The 19,907-nt window shown below is 41.4% G+C and overlaps 1 protein-coding gene across 4 annotated transcripts in view; it reads right to left on the bottom strand.

Annotated features, from left to right (window-relative positions):
* Positions 1–19,907, bottom strand: part of Gaba-b-r3 (gamma-aminobutyric acid type B receptor subunit 3) — a 79,371-nt gene that overhangs the window by 5,328 nt on the left and 54,136 nt on the right. For 3 of the 4 annotated variants that reach the window (XM_076799274.1, XM_076799276.1, XM_076799275.1), the window contains exons 9-16: positions 11,994–12,117; positions 10,215–10,331; positions 9,981–10,119; positions 8,967–9,083; positions 8,387–8,548; positions 7,564–7,667; positions 5,977–6,270; positions 2,489–2,733 (exon numbers count right to left, since the gene is read on the bottom strand). In XM_076799274.1, the coding sequence (XP_076655389.1) occupies positions 2,489–2,733; positions 5,977–6,270; positions 7,564–7,667; positions 8,387–8,548; positions 8,967–9,083; positions 9,981–10,119; positions 10,215–10,331; positions 11,994–12,117 (1,302 nt within the window). Of the gene's footprint in view, positions 1–734; positions 1,226–2,488; positions 2,734–5,976; positions 6,271–7,563; positions 7,668–8,386; positions 8,549–8,966; positions 9,084–9,980; positions 10,120–10,214; positions 10,332–11,993; positions 12,118–19,907 lie in introns of those variants that run through there. The other variant, XM_076799278.1, reaches the window with a different exon arrangement.

Genomic DNA, 19,907 nt, shown 5'->3' with positions numbered 1-19,907 from the left:
CGAGGGTTCTGGGTCTCGGTACCCTAGAGGACGGTGCACAGCCTACTACTGTCCCGAGTGGCGATTACTATGTCAGAAATGCATGGAGTGTGTTCGCAAGCAGGCTCTCGCGCGGGTTAATAATACGGATCCGATGTCAGGACGGGAATCACAGTGATTTCACCGCGAATACGATTTTCGTCCGCGATCCCGGACAGCAGCAGTCGATCAATTTCCTCCCGTGTATACTATTCACGGAGGATAGAGCCGGCGAATTTAAATCACCGCGTTTAGTATTAATAGGCTGCCGCTCCGGATCGCTAAACAGTAGCGAACAATCCTGGTTAAACTAATGCATACGTTCTACTTGGGGAATCTTCCTCTATTTTTCCATGCAATTTTCCAAACCAAAGGCTTAGACTAATTGTACTTTTGTAAAAGTTTGCGTGAAGCAGAAAGATTGTTAGGAAAGGTCCGAGTTTCTCGTGAAACGGCGTCAAACATTCTCAAAACGCTCCATCGTCCTATTCTAGTGCTCCCTATCTCGAAAACGGGTTCTCTCGTCGAGTTTGTGGTAAACAAATGGCCAGGTCCTCTAATTTGAATTAATTTAATATATTACCGAGTATTAAAAGTTTTTTTGGGGGGCAATGAATACCCCCGAATTTTAATTAAACGTAGCGGAGCACTAAAAGTTGCACATATTGCTTCCTAAAAATTACGATACTGATAAAATAATCTACTGCTTCGAAATCTATTTAATAATTTCCCATTTTCCTAACCTTAATAATTGTGAAATAAAAATGTGCAGCTCATTTGACTGATTCCCCATGAAAGTGTTTTTATTACTTCAACAATTGTAAAAGATCTGAAATTTGTCATTTTTCTTTTGTTTACGTTCAGTGCTGGCAACTTTAATTTTTCCTCGTTCACGGGATCTTTCGACAAAACTCTGATCAATTTCATTTCCTTAATGTTTGTCCAGGTAGAAAATCGCATAAGCTTCCTATCGACGAGGTTCGACGAGCCGGGAATTGATTTTCACATTTTTTCGAAGACCAAGGGGGAATTTGTTGATAGAAGACATAGAAGACACTCGATAGAAGACACTCAGGTATGTGTATAGTTAGCTGGCCATTTATTTTCTAGCAAAGTGAATATAGTAGAGACAAGCATAGAAACGTTCGAACCGTTTATAAGCTATTATGCGTGCAATAAACGGAATTCTGTCACCTTTCCTGAACACCTGAATGACCGAAGAATGACGAAGCGAGAAGAATATTAAATTATGTATCGTTCCTTCCTTCTCTCCTTGGTATGTATATAGAGGTTCATTCATCGTGCAAATTTACATAATACATTGAGGAATCTCGTTACAGCGGTTCGCGGGTGCCTCTACCAAAAAGCGATCTTTCTCGTGTACACGCTATAGTTCTCCGCCTCCTTGTCGGACGATTCGACGCGAGTCTCTACAAGCCCGTTCATAAATCATCGAACACATAAGGTGAACGTAAGGTAATTAATCTCGATTCTTCGGTAATGGCTTTGCTGAAAATATCATCTCAATTTCCCCACTTTGCTCGTATTCTAATTCGATTCGTTCATCATCGTGAACATCTTTCCTCGAAGTTGATTTTCATTTAAAATCTAAGATCACCGGTGGATTTTTTTAAAAATAGATTGACCTTTATTTAAATCGACTGTATTTTTAACACTGTTCACATTGAAGCTAGTCGAAAGAGAAATTGAACAGTCGATAATTTCTTCGCTCCAATTTTCTGTGAATACTTCGTCACGCTATTACAGCGTCAATGTATTTTTTAATCGAGTTTGTTAGCTGTGCAGACATTGATTTACGGGGGTAGCATGGGGGCTTGGACAAGATAATGGAAACACCATTTATACATTGTTCATTGTGTTTATAACGTTATTAACTGTGAAATTGTACAGTATTCGTGATACCGTATAGTCTTTCATCCTTTCGCCACAGTATTCTTTGTAAAACTTCTACAATGTTCTGTTTTATTCTTCCAGCTAATAGGACTTTATGAAATCATATTGTATTAAATATATTATATTATATTATAGATGATTAAAGGATCCAAAATAACTGAATTTCCGTGTAAAATGGGGACTATAATTATTTATTGCACTTAATAATTTTCTCACGAAATATATTGCAATTTTAAAAAGCATAAAATGCTCACTAGCAAAATAAAAATAAAAACTCAAGAAAAGCACGATAGCTTTGTCCACCGAGTTTCCATTATTTTCTCCACCTTTTGAGGCACCTTGAACCTCTTCGGGTTCCTCTGCGAGGTGAATCGTCCGCGCACGGTCCCATCACCATCGAACACGATACACGAAAGATCATGATAGCGTAAAAAATGAATGTATGATGAGTGGCGAAGGCGAGAGTCCGCGTCCTGTCGCGTGGCAATCAGCGCGGAATACATTTGCACAACGAATCTTGAAGAGTAGTTAGAAAAGGCGAGTAGGCATCACTCACCGGATGGGTCGGCGGACGGCCAGCTAGCCCTGGGGATGACCGGTGGTAGGACACTGAGCAACAACAAAGGCAAACCGCCGCCGATGCTCGGGTTCCGTTGCGGAATCGACGCGCTCGACGAAGCGTGAGACGGCTCGGCCGGCTCCTGTGCCAATTGTTTCTCCAATCTGGCCAGTTCCAGCTCCAGCTGCGCCATTTCGCGACGGTACACGCGGTTCTGCACCTCCACGCGGTACTGCAACTCGCTGTCACGTGAAATCCCATTTCGGTCAATCGTTTCACCGACACGGCACTTTGACTGCTCCGAAAGTACGCCTATAGCGACGCTCGATGCTCAAAAAGTTGGTCGGTTCGTGGGTTTATAGCGAGAGGGGACCGGGGACTAGAGGTATGATAGTTTAGGATCTTAATTACAACATTAAACACCACTGAAGTATCGCAAAGTACCACCGAAGTGTCATAGAGTACCATAAAGTATCATAGAAGTATCACAGAATATTATACATTACCATACAAGTATCATAGAGTACCACAAAGTGCCATAAAGTATCCTAGAGGTATCATAGAGTACCATAAAGTACCATAAAGTATCATGGAGTAGCATAGAATACCACAAAAGTATCATAGAGTACCATAAAGTATCATAGAAGTATCACAGAGTACGATATATTACCATACAAGTATCATAGAGTACCACAAAGTGCCGTAAAGTATCATAGAGGTATCATAGAGTATCATAAAGTACCATAAAGTATCATGGAAGTATCATGGAGTAGCATAGAGTACCACAAAAGTATCATAGAGTACCATAAATTATCATAGAAGTATCACAGAGTATGATATATTACCATACAAGTATCATAGAGTACCACAAAGTGCCGTAAAGTATCATAGAGGTATCATAGAGTATCATAAAGTACCATAAAGTATCATGGAATTCTCATGGAGTAGCATAGAGTACCACAAAAGTATCATAGAGTACCATAAATTATCATAGAAGTATCACAGAATATGATACATTACCATACAAGTATCATAGAGTACCACAAAGTACCATAAAGTATCATGGCAGTATCATAGAGTACCGTAAACTACCATAAAGTATCATCGAAGTATCATGGAGTATCATAAAGTACTACAGTAGTATCATAGAGTACCATACATTACCATAGAAGTATCACAGATTACCATCAGGTACCATAGAGTACCATAGAAGTATCATAGAGTACCATAATGTCTCATAGAGTACTACAAAGTACCATAAAGTACCATAAGGTATCATAGGGTATCATAGTGTACCATAAAGTACCATGGAAGTATCATAGACTAGAATAAAGTATCACAGGGTACTATAAAGTACCATAGAAGTATCATAGACTAGCATAAAGTACTATAGAGTACCATAAAGTACCATAGAAATGCCATAGAAATGGAATATAAAACAGTAAAATCATCGGAAGACAAGAAATATGTTTTTATCCAACTCCTATGTGTCATAATTGAGTTAGAACATTTTTATTCTGTACAAAGAGCAGTCTTACAAGAAATACATTTTCATTTAGCTCTTATTCATTGCCATTGAGCTAGACTATTGTTATTCTGCCTAAAAGAGGAGTAGTTTAGCAAGAAATACACTTTTATCCGCCTTCCTTTGATTGCCAGAATATTTTTATTCTGCATAGAGAGCAGTCTAACGGTGAATATATTATTAATGTCCCGATATTTCTTGCAATTGAGCTAGACTATTTTTTTCTGTTTAAATAAGTAATACTTTAGCAAGAAATAAATTTCTATTAGTTTCCTATTCACTGCAAATAAGCTAGAATGTTTCTATTCCGTATAGAGAGCGTCTGACCATGGTCATCCTTATCTCCTTACGTTTCGCAATACCCAACTTCGGCAGACACGACGCGCGCTCATAAAAATAAATACTAAAACGTAGTTAAAAATAGCGAATGCACTAAGCCATAACATAACAAACGAAGGAAACTATTTTAATAAAATAAAAATGCACACATTAAAGTTTAAAGCTCCGAAGGATTGTGCGTAACGAAAGAAGAATTGTACTTGTCGCAGATTCATAAAAATAAATACTAAAACGCACTTAAAACTAACAAATAAGGTAAAGCGTAACTGTAACAAATGAAGGAAGATATTTTGACGATATTGCATATAGCGAAGTTGAAAGGCCCGAAGGATTGTGCCTAACGGACTAATAAATAAACGGCTCCCGAGCAGAGCGGACGTTTCGCAGGAAATTCAGTGAAAGTAGAGGGGAGAGACGAGCTGAATAAAATATGATAAACGATATCTGTGACCCGGTTTAAGGCGAATCGATTCTTTGTACCGTACGAGTAACGCACCAAGGGTTTCGGGTACCGGGATCCGATATAAGGTACATCGTCCGAGGTCGATCCGTTCGATTAGCTCGAAAGCGACAGACCTTTATCGCCACTGTGTCCAACACACTATCGCCACCTTTCTTTGCGCCAGCATATACCCCAGTTTTATTCTCTCGCCACCCTCCCAGAAATATGAAACAAAATTCTTAGCATTTCCTCCTCCCACGTTCGTAACTAGACTGCGGATCTCCGTGCAAAATAAAACGTGCAAATGATATTTTCAGAAACAGAAATCAAATAGTAATTGTGCAAGCCAACTGTTAGAAACAGAAATCAAATCAAAATTTCGCAAATCAATTATACGAACCAGAAATGAAATAAAAATGGTGCAAATCAATTATAAGAAACAGAAATCAAATAAAAATTTCGCAAATCAATTATACGAACTAGAAATGAAATAAAAATGGCGCAAATCATTTATAAGAAACAGAAATCAAATAAAAATTTTGCAAATCAATTATACGAACCAGAAATGAAATAAAAATTGTGCAAATCAATTATAAGAAACAGAAATCAAATAAAAATTTCGTAAATCAATTATACGAACCAGAAATGAAATAAAAATGGTGCAAATCAATTATAAGAAACAGAAATCAAATAAAAATTTCGCAAATCAATTATACGAACCAGAAATGAAATAAAAATGATGCAAATCAATTATAAGAAACAGAAATCAAATAAAAATTTGGCAAATCAATTATACGAACCCGAAATGAAATAAAAATGGTGCAAATCAATTATAAGAAACAGAAATCAAATAAAAATTGTGCAAATCAATTGTCAGAGACAGAAGTAAAATAAAAATTGTCCAAATCAATTGCGAAAAAACAGAAATCAAATAAAAATGCATTTCCACTGTCAATGATTCTAAGCCAAAAATAATATTGAATATTTCCGTCTTCACAATTTTGTATTTGACCAATCAACTTTTGGCATAAATGCATAAAGATCAGTAGTCAGATTACAGTGGTAGTTCCCGTGTTCAGAACAAAGTCACATTCGTTCAACGTTACTGTTAAACGCCAAACGATGCAATACACTTCAGCCCTAGAATTTCATGGACGATTGAAGTGAAGCCTAACTTACTTCTTGTCATCAGTGACGAATCTCCTGGTGTTGCACTCTATCTTCAATCCGAGGCTTTGGACCACAGGATCGGCTCTCTCGCCTGCCAGGATGTTGGCCAATTGCGGGAGAAATAGCAACGCCAATGTAGCAGTGGTGGAGGCCAGAATCAGGGCGGTGATAGTGACGAATGCCAAGGTCGCCCTGTCCGACATCAGGTTGGCCAGAACCACTACGATGCCCGAGGTGATCACGACGAAGTAGACGCTCATGCCGATGTACTGTGAGTCGTTCAGGGCCGGTATCTTCACGTGCCTGAAACGATTCAATTAGCGGCCGACCCCTTGACAGTTCGAACGAAATTATCGGGGGATCGATGTGACCCGTTGTTGTGCCCTTAAACTTTGTCCCTCTCTAACGCGGAATCCTCTTTCTCCCTCTCTTTATCCCTGACGAGAGCCTAATGCCGATACTCGAATATAGTTCTTCGACAAAAAGAGGAAACGCCTTTGCTAATGAACGCCCTAATGGCATCCCTCATTAAACTCCAATTCCGCTTCGGCTCCGCCTCTCCAATTCGAACTTCCACGTACGCGAACACTCGCAGCGAATTGCTGTCTCGGGCCGGGCCGGGCCGGGCCGGGCTGCGAATTGCCAATCTGGATGGACCATAGTCATTTCGCACAACATTACAACGTATTCTAATCTATACCGCTTGTTATCGAAGCAGGAAGGGCCGTATACAAATTTTGAAATTGATTTTATGAAGCTTAATCAATATATGGTATTTGAAAAGTTGTGGATTTTCGAATTACTGTGACTTAGTTTAAAAAAATCTTAGGAGATCCTGCCTGTGCTTATTTTCAAGGACGAAGTCTCTACTTCTGAGCACTAGAACTTAATTTTTTTTTATTGTTGTAAAACAATTTTTTATTTGATGCCAAACAGAGCGAGGATCTAAAGTTGTTTAATTTTCTTGGGAGATTTTTGCAAATTCGAACGATTCTACAGAGTTTAAACAATTTTTTTCTTGAATAATTTTTACGGAAATTTGTAGATAAAAGTCCACCCTTTATAAAGGCCTCTCAAAAATTGATCCATGATTTTTTTATTTTATTATACTCCAAACGAGAAGTGTGCACTTTGGGTTACTCCAATGTCAATTAAAACCACTTCTCACTTAAAGTTGAATAGAACTGGGGCAAAAAATCGCAGCTCAATTTTTGAAGCGTCGCTGTAAAGGGGAAACTTCCCTCTGTAAGCCCAGGTTGACCCAAATTTGAGAAAAAAATTTTTTAACCCCACACAGTCGTCCAAGTTCGTCGGAGAGTCGTAGAATTCCAGAAAGACAAGTTCATTTTTCCGACTCGTTCTATAATGAAAAAAGAGACTTTGGAAAAATTCAGTTAGGGGAAATGAGAGTAGAGGATTGAAGCTTCAAAGTGAGCGAAGGAAGAAAATTCTAAGATGTCTTTCCACAAAGTGACAGGAGTTCAAAGATAAATTTGAATTTGCTCTGGCGCCAGATTGGCAATTTGTAACACCGTGCGTTAACAAAGTAAAAAGAAAAAGATCGTTAGGAGAGATAGCAGCCAGGTGTATCTTTACCTTGTCTCCCAAGCCATGTAGACACCGACAATGAGCAGCAGGCCTTTGTAAACGTAGAGTGCGCCGAGCCAGCTGTTCGTGTGCTGCGAATGGCACACTTCCACCTGGACCGACAATTAGACCCTATTAATTGGCCGCGTTCGTTACAGTTAGTGTCTCGGATCGTGTTCGCAACTAGAATTGCTCTAGGTATCCATGGACAGCTGGCGATGAACATTTTTTCGTTTTGCCTTTGGGTTCAAATAAGTATCGCAGAAAGAAAGGGCTCCCTTTTTACCACAGAAGATTAATTTTCTGCGTCTGTGTGCGTTTGCACCAAGTGGGCGTGGTTTTGTAGCTCCTGGGTTAATTTGGGGCCAAAACACTGCTCCACAATATATTTGATCCATTAGCAATGGGTCGATGCACTTATGAGAAAAATGAGTAGGTGTAATTTAAAATAGTCAAAACATTAGAAGAATTTAAAAATACTGTTATATTATTTTCAACCTATTAAACATATTAACACCTACCGGAAACCTATTAGGCTTTTTATTGACTGAGATGTAAGTAAAAGAATCTAGATCATTTTGTTATAAATAATAATTTTAGAAGAAGTTGTCACGCCATATTAATTCCAAAAATTAAGTTCGTAATTTATTTAGTAAATAATGTGTTAAGAAAGAAAATGAATTTCTCTTTCACCCCAGCTTGTTATAATTCGTGTAGAAAATTTTTATTTTGCACAAAGATACGTTGTCTAGCAGTAAGCAATAGTATGAGCAATTTAAACAGTGGATTTTATTTAATTTGTTAATAATCTGCAGGAGACAGTGTTCGATACCTGAGGTTGATACACAACACCTCTGTCTTGAGGGTTGATTTCCAAAGTGAGGTTCCTCAAATGACGCTGCATGGGGTCAAAAGTGACCCACAAAGTTACCACGAGACCATCTATCAGCAGCAGGACGCAGATTAGGCTTATCAATCTCGTATCCTGAAGCAGCTGCGAAAATATAAATCAAATACTGCTTTCGAGCATAAGACTTTTAAAGAATTATAAAAATTGCAAAATTTCGTGATAAAAATATTGTATCATTACACCTAGACAGCTCTGATTTTATGCACATATGAGTTTACATATTATTATAAAATTAGTAAATAGAATCAGAATTTAAAAATACAGTTGCATTATTACCAACCAATTAAAATAATTAAAGAGAAAGTAAATGTAGCTCCTGCATCTTGCATTTAATAAATACAATTTTTATTTTGCACAAAAATTCGTAGTCTAGTATACAGAAAGAAGTGCTTGGTAAAAGAATTCAAAAATGCACTTGCGTCTCAAGGATTTAAACGATTCTGTAAAATCTTTGCCTGTGGTGTCAAAATTTTTTGAACATGAGCTTTCTACGACCATATACCTTATTCTTGACAACTCCGCTCCTGCTTTTCGTGAATATCCGATGCACACGGTACGTCTTGGTGAACATCGAGCCGAAAGCTAAAGAGAATCCGGCGGACAACAGGTAGACCCTCGCCTGAAACGAAATGCATCGAGATTGCATCACCGACGAAGTTCATAGCAGCTGCTCTCCTGTGCGCATTTTTTTAACAAATAAATATTCAAACAGCTCGTTCGCTCGTGCAAATTTAACGTTATTAGACGTACAAATTGCACAGTCAGACATTTCCCTCGGCAACTAATAATTTGGTGGATAAACGTCGAAACGCAGTTCGCAATTCCAAGGACCATTTTCACTCGCTGAGTACGAATGATGAAATTTCTACAAGTTCTATATACATGCAGGCCTTGTCAAAGTTTGAAGGGACCCAAGGGCTCCACTCTAATTAGCTAAACGCGACGAGGCCGGGACGATTTCGTTTGGTCACGAGATTAATGGGGGAATTCCTTTTTCCCCGTGAAAAAGAAAAGACTTTTCTGCAAAATCTCTCGAAAATCTTCCGTTTGCACCCTCACGAATAATTTTACTGGTTAGTTAATATAAAATCAAAATGGCAGTGTAGGATTTTCTGCAATGTCAAAAATATGGAAAATATTTTCAGAAAAAAGGACATTTGGATTTGGAATAGTTACCATTTCTCGCCAAATAATATTCGTAATAAAGTTTTGCTGATAGCAAGGTAGACTTTTTGCTTTGTAGGCCTCGGTGTAATTTTTAACTTGTAAATCTCAGTGAAATTTTCGATACATTTTCTTTAATAAATTCATCAAACCAACTGTACGGAGAAAATTCATACAGCTTGACAAAACCGTGCTAGAAGTCCCCAGAAAGTTTCAAGTTCCTCAGTCGCGCCATTCCATTAAAAAAAAAAAGAAAGAAAGGAAAATGCAAAAGTAAAATTGATATTTTTCACAGAAAGAAGAAAATTGCCTTCTCATCGATTTTCTCGCGAGTATAAGATAGAATGCTCACTGTGCAGACGGCCGGGTAATAGTCATCGCTGTCCGGCAGAGTGGCGTGATCTAGGCCGAGAAGTATGACAGCCCCATAAACCAGACCGCATCCCACAGCGGCCATATTGTTCAGCCTGGGGCTCGAAAGTTTGATGCTCCTGCGGAGGAAACATAATTAGCCCGCGATTTCATCGGCGAGGCTGGCCAGAATGACTGGCCAATTTCCCCGGCTAATCAGTTAATCAAGACTTACTTGTGCCTGCGGAAATGCAGATTGAACGCGAGGAATGCGAGTGCTAGAGTGACGCCTACGCTGGCGATGCAGGTGACCACGAGGAAGGCCGCAGGTGCGACGGTCACCACTCGTAACCTGCGCGTGGAAGAAAAACTAGCCTTTTAATCGACCCTCCGGGACCCTCGAATGCTAATCAACCCCTTAATGACGGTTGCAACGAACGTCTAACGTTGCGAGAAAACCTGCGAGGCGAATCCCTAATTGGCTCCTGTTCCCGTTCCTCTCTGCCCGTGCCAGAGAGAAACGGAGAGAGAGAGAGAGAGAGAGAGAGATTGCTCGCACGGAATCGGAAATTCAAAGCTTCAGCCCGGCTCTATCTCGCGTTGCAACCATTCGCTTTCCTTTATCATGCTGTTTCCGGTGTTCGGCGCTAGCGTGTTAGCTTTTCGAACGGTATGTAGGCATTAGGGCTTTCGCGGTTTAATCCTGGGGGAGCTGTTCGAAGGCTGTTTAAGGGCCAATTATTGAGCCGGATTGAAATTGCCTTTTTAATGGGTTCGGTGTTAGCGCGGCGGAAATGAATCATTTTATTTGGAAAGGGTGATCTTGGGAAAAAGTACGTCCAGGAGGTTCGTTAATCGTTGAGGGACTGGTTAACGTTGTTCAAGGGCCAATTTTTACACGGGGTTGAAATGGCCTTTTTGATGGCTTCGGTGTTACTGTAGGGTGGGAATGTACCATTTTATTTGGAAAGGTGTCGATGTATCTTGGAAGAAATACATGTGCCGCAAGCCTTAAGGGCGTGTTTAAAATTGACGAAGGTCAATTGTTGTGCAGGATTGAAATGGTACTTTTAATGGCTTCGATTTTACCGTGGTGGCAATGTATCATTTTATTTGGAAAAGTGGTGATGTAAATTGGAAGAAATACATTGGGAACGTTTCTCAACCCTTGAGGGTGTGTTTAAGGTTGTCGAGGGCCAGTTGCAGCATTGGATTGAAATGGTCCTTTTAATGGCTTCGATTTTACCGTGGTGGCAATGTATCATTTTATTTGGAAAAGTGGTGGTGTAAATTGGAAGAAATACATTGGGAACGTTTCTCAACCCTTGAGGGTGTATTTTAAGGTTGTCAAGGGCCAGTTGCAGCACTGAATTGAAATGGTCCCTTTAATGGGTTCGATTTTAACCGGGTGGCAATGTATCATTTCATTTGGAAAACTGTTGGTTTTCTCGAGAAAAATAGAATGAGAAGGTTCTTTGAGCCCCGAGGGACTGTTTAAGGGCCAATTATTGTGCTCGATTGAAATTATTTTTTCAATGGCTTCAGTGTTACTGCTGTGTGAAAATGTACCATTTTATCTCGGAAATAATACATTGGGAAGATTCTATAAGCCTTGAGGGACAGTTTAAGCTTGTTCCTAATATTCCCTTTGCAACAAATAGCCTGCGGACCTTTATGCAAATTCGCATTTTCACTGTTCCATAAAAATCAAACCAAAGGACTCGTCATTGCAAAAATAAAATGGAGCCCCTATCAGTTCTTGTTAGTCAACAGATTTCTCTGCATTTTACAAACTTTCACGCGGCCATGAATGCATAAAAATCCGCACTATATAGTTATCCATTGTGCAATTAACGAGAGTCCATCATGTTCTCGCTAATATTTCGCTGCGATATACCTGAATCCTCCGGCTATACTTACACGGTTCATATAATCGGTTATGAATCGGGTCTCGGTGATCATGCTCGGAATGATCTAAATGACGAATTGCACCGTATAATCGGCGGATACGTACCGGAAAACCCTTCGCGCAGCGGGAGGCTGTCCCCCTGGCCATTTGGTGGTCGCGCACCCCGGACAATTCATTATCAGCTTCCCATCCTCCGGTCGGAAAATCGCTATCCGCCTGACCACGTGATCTGTAATTGGAAAAACTTGAAGACCTCTTCCGCTCGCCGAGCAGAACCAACTCCGTATCCGACAACTTAAATCATCGTGCAACTTAACGCATCAATTCTCGTCGGAAACGACTGCTACCCGGGGCACGACCCGTTCCCGTCGGAACACTAATCGCTCAGAAATTTCATAATCTGAGCGTAATGGAACCATTACTAACGGTCGGAAATTCTGCCGGTGTCCCTTTCACTCGTTCTTCCAATACTCCTATAAAAGAAGTCGTACAACTTTCCCCTTTCCCGGGAAAAGATTCTCCTCAATTATTCCTAGTGCTTCTCTCAAATTAATTTCTCCGATTCTCGAAAGACTTCTCAAGCTTTAATTCATCAGTCAACTCCTGCGACTTCTAGCCGGACTCCTGTGCCGGAGTCAGTTCTGACCCGCGTCGATATCTCGCTCTCTCTCGATATAAGTCGTATTTCAAGAAGTAGAGGGGATAGTGATTTTCTTACTTCGAAATAAAAAGCATTGTCTTGTGTCGGAATAATCGGGGTCACGAGTGACCCCGGCATGGCATACGGCTGGTTAGCAAAGCGCCCTGATTTTTTAGATTGCAATAGTTTTCACGGTTTCTTTTAGCGAAACGATGCTGAAAGTTTCTTTGCAATTCACGGACTGCGGATTTTATAAGTTATCAATACTTAATCTGCAAGTATTTGCAGATCCATTTCTTCCCGAAATGTAATTGTATAGGAATGATTTTTGCGAGATATAATTTCAGGAGGAATCGATTATTGAAATTTAGTACCGCTTAGAAATTCTTATTTCTATGCGACGGAAGATTCTGTTCCCGTCCAACTGCGTTCTAATTTCGCACATTCTTTCGGAACGGGAAGTTTGCCGTGCGAGAAGTTCGCACAAATGAAAGTTTAGAGGGGCTGAAACATCGCGAGGGTGCTCTTCTGCTATTTCTCAGACTTTCGCGAGGGTTAGAGCATAGTTTCGCGAATCCGACGGCCGAGAAAGCGCAAAAATGCATCCGCGAATGCTCACGGCGAAGAATCGCATCGGCGATGCAGTATCTCGTTCGCTCTCAAGGCGGAAATAATACGATTCGCGGGAGGGGCCTCCCGTTGAAGTAAAAAGTATATGTTGCCGCCACTATTCGTCATGCTGAAAATAGCATAGCTTAAAGATTCACCAGGCTGCGAGGGTATACTATAACGGTATTTTTCGCGGACGCGAACTCTCAAAGACCATCGGACGGCCTGCTTTATTTCCAGCCCTCGGAAATGCCACTCCACCGTGCGAACCAGCGTAAAACGAAACGAGTATTGTTATTCGAATGCAGGCATTACGCTGATTGCCGAGGATCCAGCCGACTTTAGGATCTTCCCGGAACCTCCGGCGCGGCCCACCAAAATTTCCCCGGGATCGATCACTTTTAACTTAATTGCGAGGGCTTCGCCGAATTCTTACTTCTCGGAGCACTATACAATTCGACTGGATTGTCGGCGAATATAAATAAATTCGTTCGAGTGATCAAGGGGCACTCTGTATGCATGAAAGTCGTACAATGAAATTTATTAAATGTGCAGATCTACTTTCTAATTTGCGGAAGTAACGAAAATGGTAAAATGGTAAAGATAGACTAAACATAATTTCAATAATTATTAGACAGCGGATTTTATGGGTTGATAGAAAAATAGAGAGGTGAAATAGAAATAAAAATAGATTAGAACTTTTAAAATACTTTTAATCTTTTTTTTTTATATTTCACCTAGATATATTTCACTAGATATAATTTCAGTAATTATTAGACAGCGAATTTTATGGGTTTATAGAAAAATAGAGGGGTGAAATATTAAAAAAAAAAATATTTTAAAAGTTCTAATCTACTTTCATCGACATATTGGTATTATTACAGGAAAAAAGAAATTTTTGTTTGGCTCTCCTAGACCCAATTTTGTGAACAATAAAAATCCGCGATCTAATAATTACCTTCTTCCAATAATCGATTTGTGGAACGAGTGGCCCAGATTGTTAGAAAACGTCTCAGCACTGGGATTGTCGTAGCAATTAATTAACTTCGTCCAGTGGTAAGAGGTGTTGGCAAATAAACGCGGTGGCGGGAAATTCGAAAAACGAATTACGGTGCCGGTTCTATTTGCCGGGAACAGAATGAATCGTGGATTCCTTCGATTGGAAACAATTTTCTGTGCTAATTGCCTTGTCCGGTCGGGGCCGATTAGTCACGCGGACCGCCCCGGCGGCTAATGACGCCGGAAAACAAACTCTCGACGGGGAAAAAGTTCCGTCGGCAGTCGCGGCCGCCCGCAGAAACAGATAACTTGATAACAGAAATTGCGAAAGTACGCGTTCCGGGGGAGCGAGTCGCAACAGTCTCTGGGAAAAGTTTTCCACCGGAGAAGCGCGAGCCCGTGTCGCGCCGAATAGAGAACTGCGCGAGGGAATCGAAATTGGCCAGTTTACCTCGAGAGAGACGTAGAGAGAGACAGATAGAGAGAGAAAGAGAGAGGGACGAGCAAAAATGAATAATATTTTTCTTCTGTCGAAGGAGTTCCGCTTATTAAAGAAACGGCGAGTTTCGACCGTGTTGCCAGCTAGTAATTATTCATTAACAGCGACGATAAAGGGGAGACGTGAACGTCCAATCGAGCAAAGTGCTCCGGGGAGTTGTCAGAAATTGAATTGTTCTGCGCGAATCGTACAGAGAGGCGATACAATAATCATAAATCACGGAAAGAGACGGTGTTTTTAAATCGAAATGTACAGGCACCAATACCTTCACAGAGACATCCGAGTCTCCATCACACAAATGATTTTCCTTTTAAATAATATTTTAAACACGATTTTCCATTTTAATTTCATTCTTGTCGCATTCTCTCGTTGTCTTTCGTCCCATTTTCGACTTAATTCTTGTCTCGAGGTTCCTACGCTTCAAATAAAATAGAAATCAATAATATACTCATATTTAATCGAAATGCACCCAAGTATTATTTTGACACGGCAGATGTGTTCAAAACAACATGCTAAAAAGGGGTCATCGGTTTCCCAATCGATGTATCGTGCAAAAATATCCTGGACAACAATGAACAATGCATGGCGAATGTAGAGGCTTCAAGCTTTAAAACAAGCCCAAGTTTATGTCCATACGATTTTTTTTCAACAAGTTACAACTGCTCAAACATTGTCAAACATTTTCTAAAAGTTCCAAATTTCAGTGCCTCCACTTCCCCACGTTTTAGGTCATGCAAAAATTTGTTATGGGTAAATTATTGATAGTTCATGGATGTAGAGGGTCCGAGCTTTAAAATAAGCCCGAGTTTACGTTAATACGATTTTTTTTTACAAAGTTACAACTGCTCAAACATTGTCAAACATTTTATAAAAGTTCCAAATTTCAGTGCCTCCACTTCCCCACGTTTTAGGTCTTGCAAAAATTTGTTATGGATAAATTATTGATAGTTCATGGATGTAGAGGGTCCGAGCTTTAAAATAAGCCCGAGTTTACGTTAATACGATTTTTTTTTACAAAGTTACAACTGCTCAAACATTGGTAAACATTTTCTAAAAGTTTCAAATTTTAGTGTCTTCACTTCCCCACGTTTTAAGTCATGCAAAAATGTATTATGGGTAAATTAGTAATAGTTGATGGAAGTAGAGGCTCCAAGCTTTAAAATAAGCCTTAGTTTACGTTCATACGATTTTTTTTTACGGAGTTACAACTGTTCAAACATTGTCAAACATTTTATAAAAGTTCCAAATTTTGTTATGGGTAAATTAGTGACAGTTGATGGAAGTAGAGGCTCCAAGCTCTAAAATAAGCCCGAGTTGAAAGATAAAATAACTGTTATTTAGAGTTTGCAATTATTGAATGGACAAGTTTTGTCCGGACGTTCCAACGCCTCAAGCAAGAAATCAATGATCCGGTTATAGCAAATCTAAATAGTTAATATATTTAAAATACGACACATCGTCCCGCTTCTCCGGTTCTCTCTTAATTTAATTCCCGCCTGGACGTTTCCATCTTCCGAAACAAAATGGATGTGCATAAAATAGGATACTCGGATCCGCTACTTTTTCTGCGTCTCTGACAAATCCTCGAACGCGTTGAACGCCACGTCCGAAGAGACCTAACCATTCGCATTCGCGCAATATTCTCTCGCCGGAGCAGAGAAGGACGGTGCATTCGATTCTCGATCGACCCGCCACCGGCATCGGAAAGTCTCGCTTTCCGCGGCCGATTTGCTCGAAAATCGGCGAGGAAACATCGGAGGGGTTTTCCCTGTCGGCGAGATTATGCTCGAAAGTTAAATCCGAGGCTCGCGCCGATGTGGCTGTTATCCGTTCGCGGGATTTGATGGATTACAGCCGCGGGACCTCGGTACTGTCGCGCGGTTAGATGGATGAAAGGGCGCGGGCGAGGAAGTGAAGTCGAATAAAAAGCGGACGGGACAGAGAGAGAGAGAGAGAGAGAGAGAGAGAGAGAGAGAGAGAAAGGGACAGTGGAAGAAAGAAAAAAAAGGAAAACACAGGTACACACAGAGGAGAAAGGCAACACAGAAAGAAGCGGGTGAGAGGTAAAGAAGCAAAACGGTTGATGGCATCCAATTTGTCCCGGTGGCCACCGCCGAGGGTTCTTTGTGGAGCAACGTTAGCTATCGGTGGCGGAAATTCGTGCCAGTTCGTTGACTTTATCCGAAATCGATGCTCGAAACGCGGGCCAGAAAAAGGAGCTGCTTCTTCGAGGCTCGTGCAAGGTTAACGAGCCGAGCCGTCGAGGAAAACCGGCGAACGAACGCTCGTCTAGCCGTCGGAATTGGGTGAAAATGTCAGGTCGACCCTGTCAATCCTCTCGGGACACCTCTCTCTCTCTTCTCTGTCTCTCTTCGTTCCCCGTCCCACAGACTCTTCTCTAGACGTCCCGCGACTTCCGAATCCTGTAGAAATGTTTCGCGAAGATCTTCTTGTCCCGCCCCAATCTTCGATCCTCTTCCGAACGACACATAGAACGATTTCCCAACGGTACGATCGTAACTGCTTTCAAAACTGACAGCGCCAAGAATAAACGAAGAAACCGAGCACAGGCCCCTAGGTGGCTGAGAGCTGTGACAATGAAGTTCCGGGTGCCAGAGATATTTTGAAGAAGGTGCGCTGGCATCTTTCGGGTCGCTGGGGAAGCCGTGGAATTTTCTGCCGGAAGCGGTTCATCCCCAGCTACTTCTAATTCATCTTCTAATTCTTCTAATTCTTCTGATTCTAATTCTTCTAACTCATATATCAGTTTCGATGTCCTCGTTGATAAATTTTCATGGGTGCCTGCTTCCCAGGATCAGTTTAATTCACTGATCAATACACTGCGGACTTTACGCGTTTGTGGCAAAAATGGGTGGGTGTAATGTGAAACTATAAAAATATTGACAATGCAAATATTCACCAGAATCGATACAATTTTTACAATCCCATAAAACCATTAAGAAGAGAAATAAATTTCTATTTGGTTCCTATGTCCTGCAATTAATACATACAATTTTTATTTCGCATGAAACTAATTTTAGTCCACCGGATAAGATAAGAGAATCGCATAAAAATTACACACCGTGTTATTCTCCAACGTATCCAAACAAGTATGAAAAATTTTGAAACACCGGGGCATTTTTGATCTCATAAATTGTCTATGGGAGTATCCCCTTACCGGAACAGAATTGTGAAGGGGTCACAGTGGAGGAGGGTGAAAAATAGAATATCAAGAGAATAATCGTGCAAACTGATGTGTCATGTATAGTGATCGCAAGCCCGCGTTTGGACCGCGACGAGGATCGATATCGTGGTTTAACGAACGAATCAATCAAGCGTCCCGCATAGCTGGAAGCATCCTCATGAAGGACTCGCGCGGCACTGATCGTGGGAAAATCGACTTGAAAAGAGCTCGAAGGACCCTCGATGTCGCTTGTGCGCGGCTTTCCGTGTGGCCGGCTTGTTCGAGAGTCGAAAGCTCGAAGCTGGATCGACGGTGAGCCTCGTGCGAACGCTGGGGCCGAAGATGTTTGCCGTTCTCTGTTCGTCGGATGTCGGTAAGAAGTCGATGAATAATTAATGACAAACCTCCAGAGAGAGAGAGAGAGAGAGAGAGAGAAAGAGAGAGAGAGGAGCAAAGAGTGCAGATAGAAAGCAAGAGGAGGACCTATCCCGGCGAGGTCGCGTTAATCGTTATTCCGGAAGATGCAACTGCGTCGTGCGACCAACAAAATATCGTGTCAAGTTTTTCCCCTCTCGCTAGTTTTTTTATTTATCGGTGGATTTTGCCCACCCGCTAACGACGCACGATTTGAATAGTCTTGTAACGACGGCCTCGAGGAGCTCCTTGGGGAATTAGGCTTCTTTTCCGGGCGCGCGACCTCGATGCATCGGTGTCGATAGCACTCGCGGAGCTTTCTTCATCTCCGGATTCGAATTCGTTTAATTTGCGCGCGCCGGAAACGAGCGCCGTTCGTCGATGGTTTCACGGATCATTGTGCCGTCAGCACGATCGAAAATCAATCTGTCGGAAAGCACGAGAGCGAGCCCCGCCGTGGAAATTACGACCGGGACTCATTACTCCTCCCAGCTCCTTTCCTCCACACCCCCTACCCCGCCCACCAGCCCTTTTCTGTATTTTTTCTTTCGTATATTCGACCTCGTTCCACGTAGTTGCCGAAGGATCTCCCGGGAACCTTGATCGAAAATTCTTGGCTACCGTATTTCGAAAATCTAGTTTTTACGATTCAGAAAAAAGGCGGGCCTCTGGAAGACAAAATCTCTGATTGTGCCCTGGGGATAGTGCTTTACGGGGAAAATATTGTCAAAGAGAAGAGAAGTGGCTTTTCATGGAGACGGGGCACTATTTGTCTTCGTAGCTACGGGTAGAAGGAATGTGGCTTTGTTGCGACAGGTTTGGGCGGGGACGAGAATGTGCCGCAGGGAGCTCGTCCCATAACCGGTCTGGATTTGACAACCTTTGAGAATCTAGCTCTGGAAGATACTGCGATACTGAATTTTTCTCGTTTCGCAAGCAGGAGATTGTCAGTAGACGAGTTGGAGCAGTAGGACTGCCAGTAGAGTAGGCGTGGTTTAGATTTTAATGAGACCATTCCTATGTTTGGTCCAGACTCGACAAGCTTTGACAATCCGACTTTTAAAATCATTTTAACACTGCATTTTTCTATTTTTTAGAGATAGAAGACCGTCTTTTTCTCTGTGCGACAGGCGTGGCTTGGTCTAAGTAGGCGTGGCTTGGTCTAAGCAGGCGTGGTTTGGTCTAAGTAGGCGTGGCTTGCTCTGAGTAGGCGTGGCTTGGTCTAAGTGGACGTGGCTTGGCCTGAGTGGGCGTGAACAAGACAGTCCCTCGCAGGGCAGAATCCCTGTTTATAATTCTCTATTTTAAACTTTTCAAGCGACTAGACTGAACTAAAATTTGATGAAATATTATTAGACAATCATCCCCGACAATTTTGCAGGTATCTAGAGGCCTCGATCATGCCCGCCCCCGAGCCAAGTTGCTTTAAACACACTGCAGACGATAGGTCGCGAACGCATTCTTTTCGTCGTCAGAAAGTTAATTGTTTCCGTGGCGCGGTTGCGCCGGAGTTTCTCTCGTCATAACTCTCGTTTGGCTGGTCAACGTTCCGTTTCTTGTTGCAGCGTTAATTACGCTCTCGTTCTACCGTAAACACACACCGAATTCATGGCAGGCTAAGTGCGGCGCTGGTTTAATTGTCTCGTGTTTGAACAATCCCGGGGACAGAGCGTC

Source organism: Halictus rubicundus, chromosome 13 (assembly GCF_050948215.1).
Source record: "Halictus rubicundus isolate RS-2024b chromosome 13, iyHalRubi1_principal, whole genome shotgun sequence".
Taxonomy (NCBI): Eukaryota; Metazoa; Arthropoda; class Insecta; order Hymenoptera; family Halictidae; genus Halictus; species Halictus rubicundus.
Note: the sequence above shows the minus strand (reverse complement) of the source record. Positions and strands in the feature narration are given on the sequence as shown.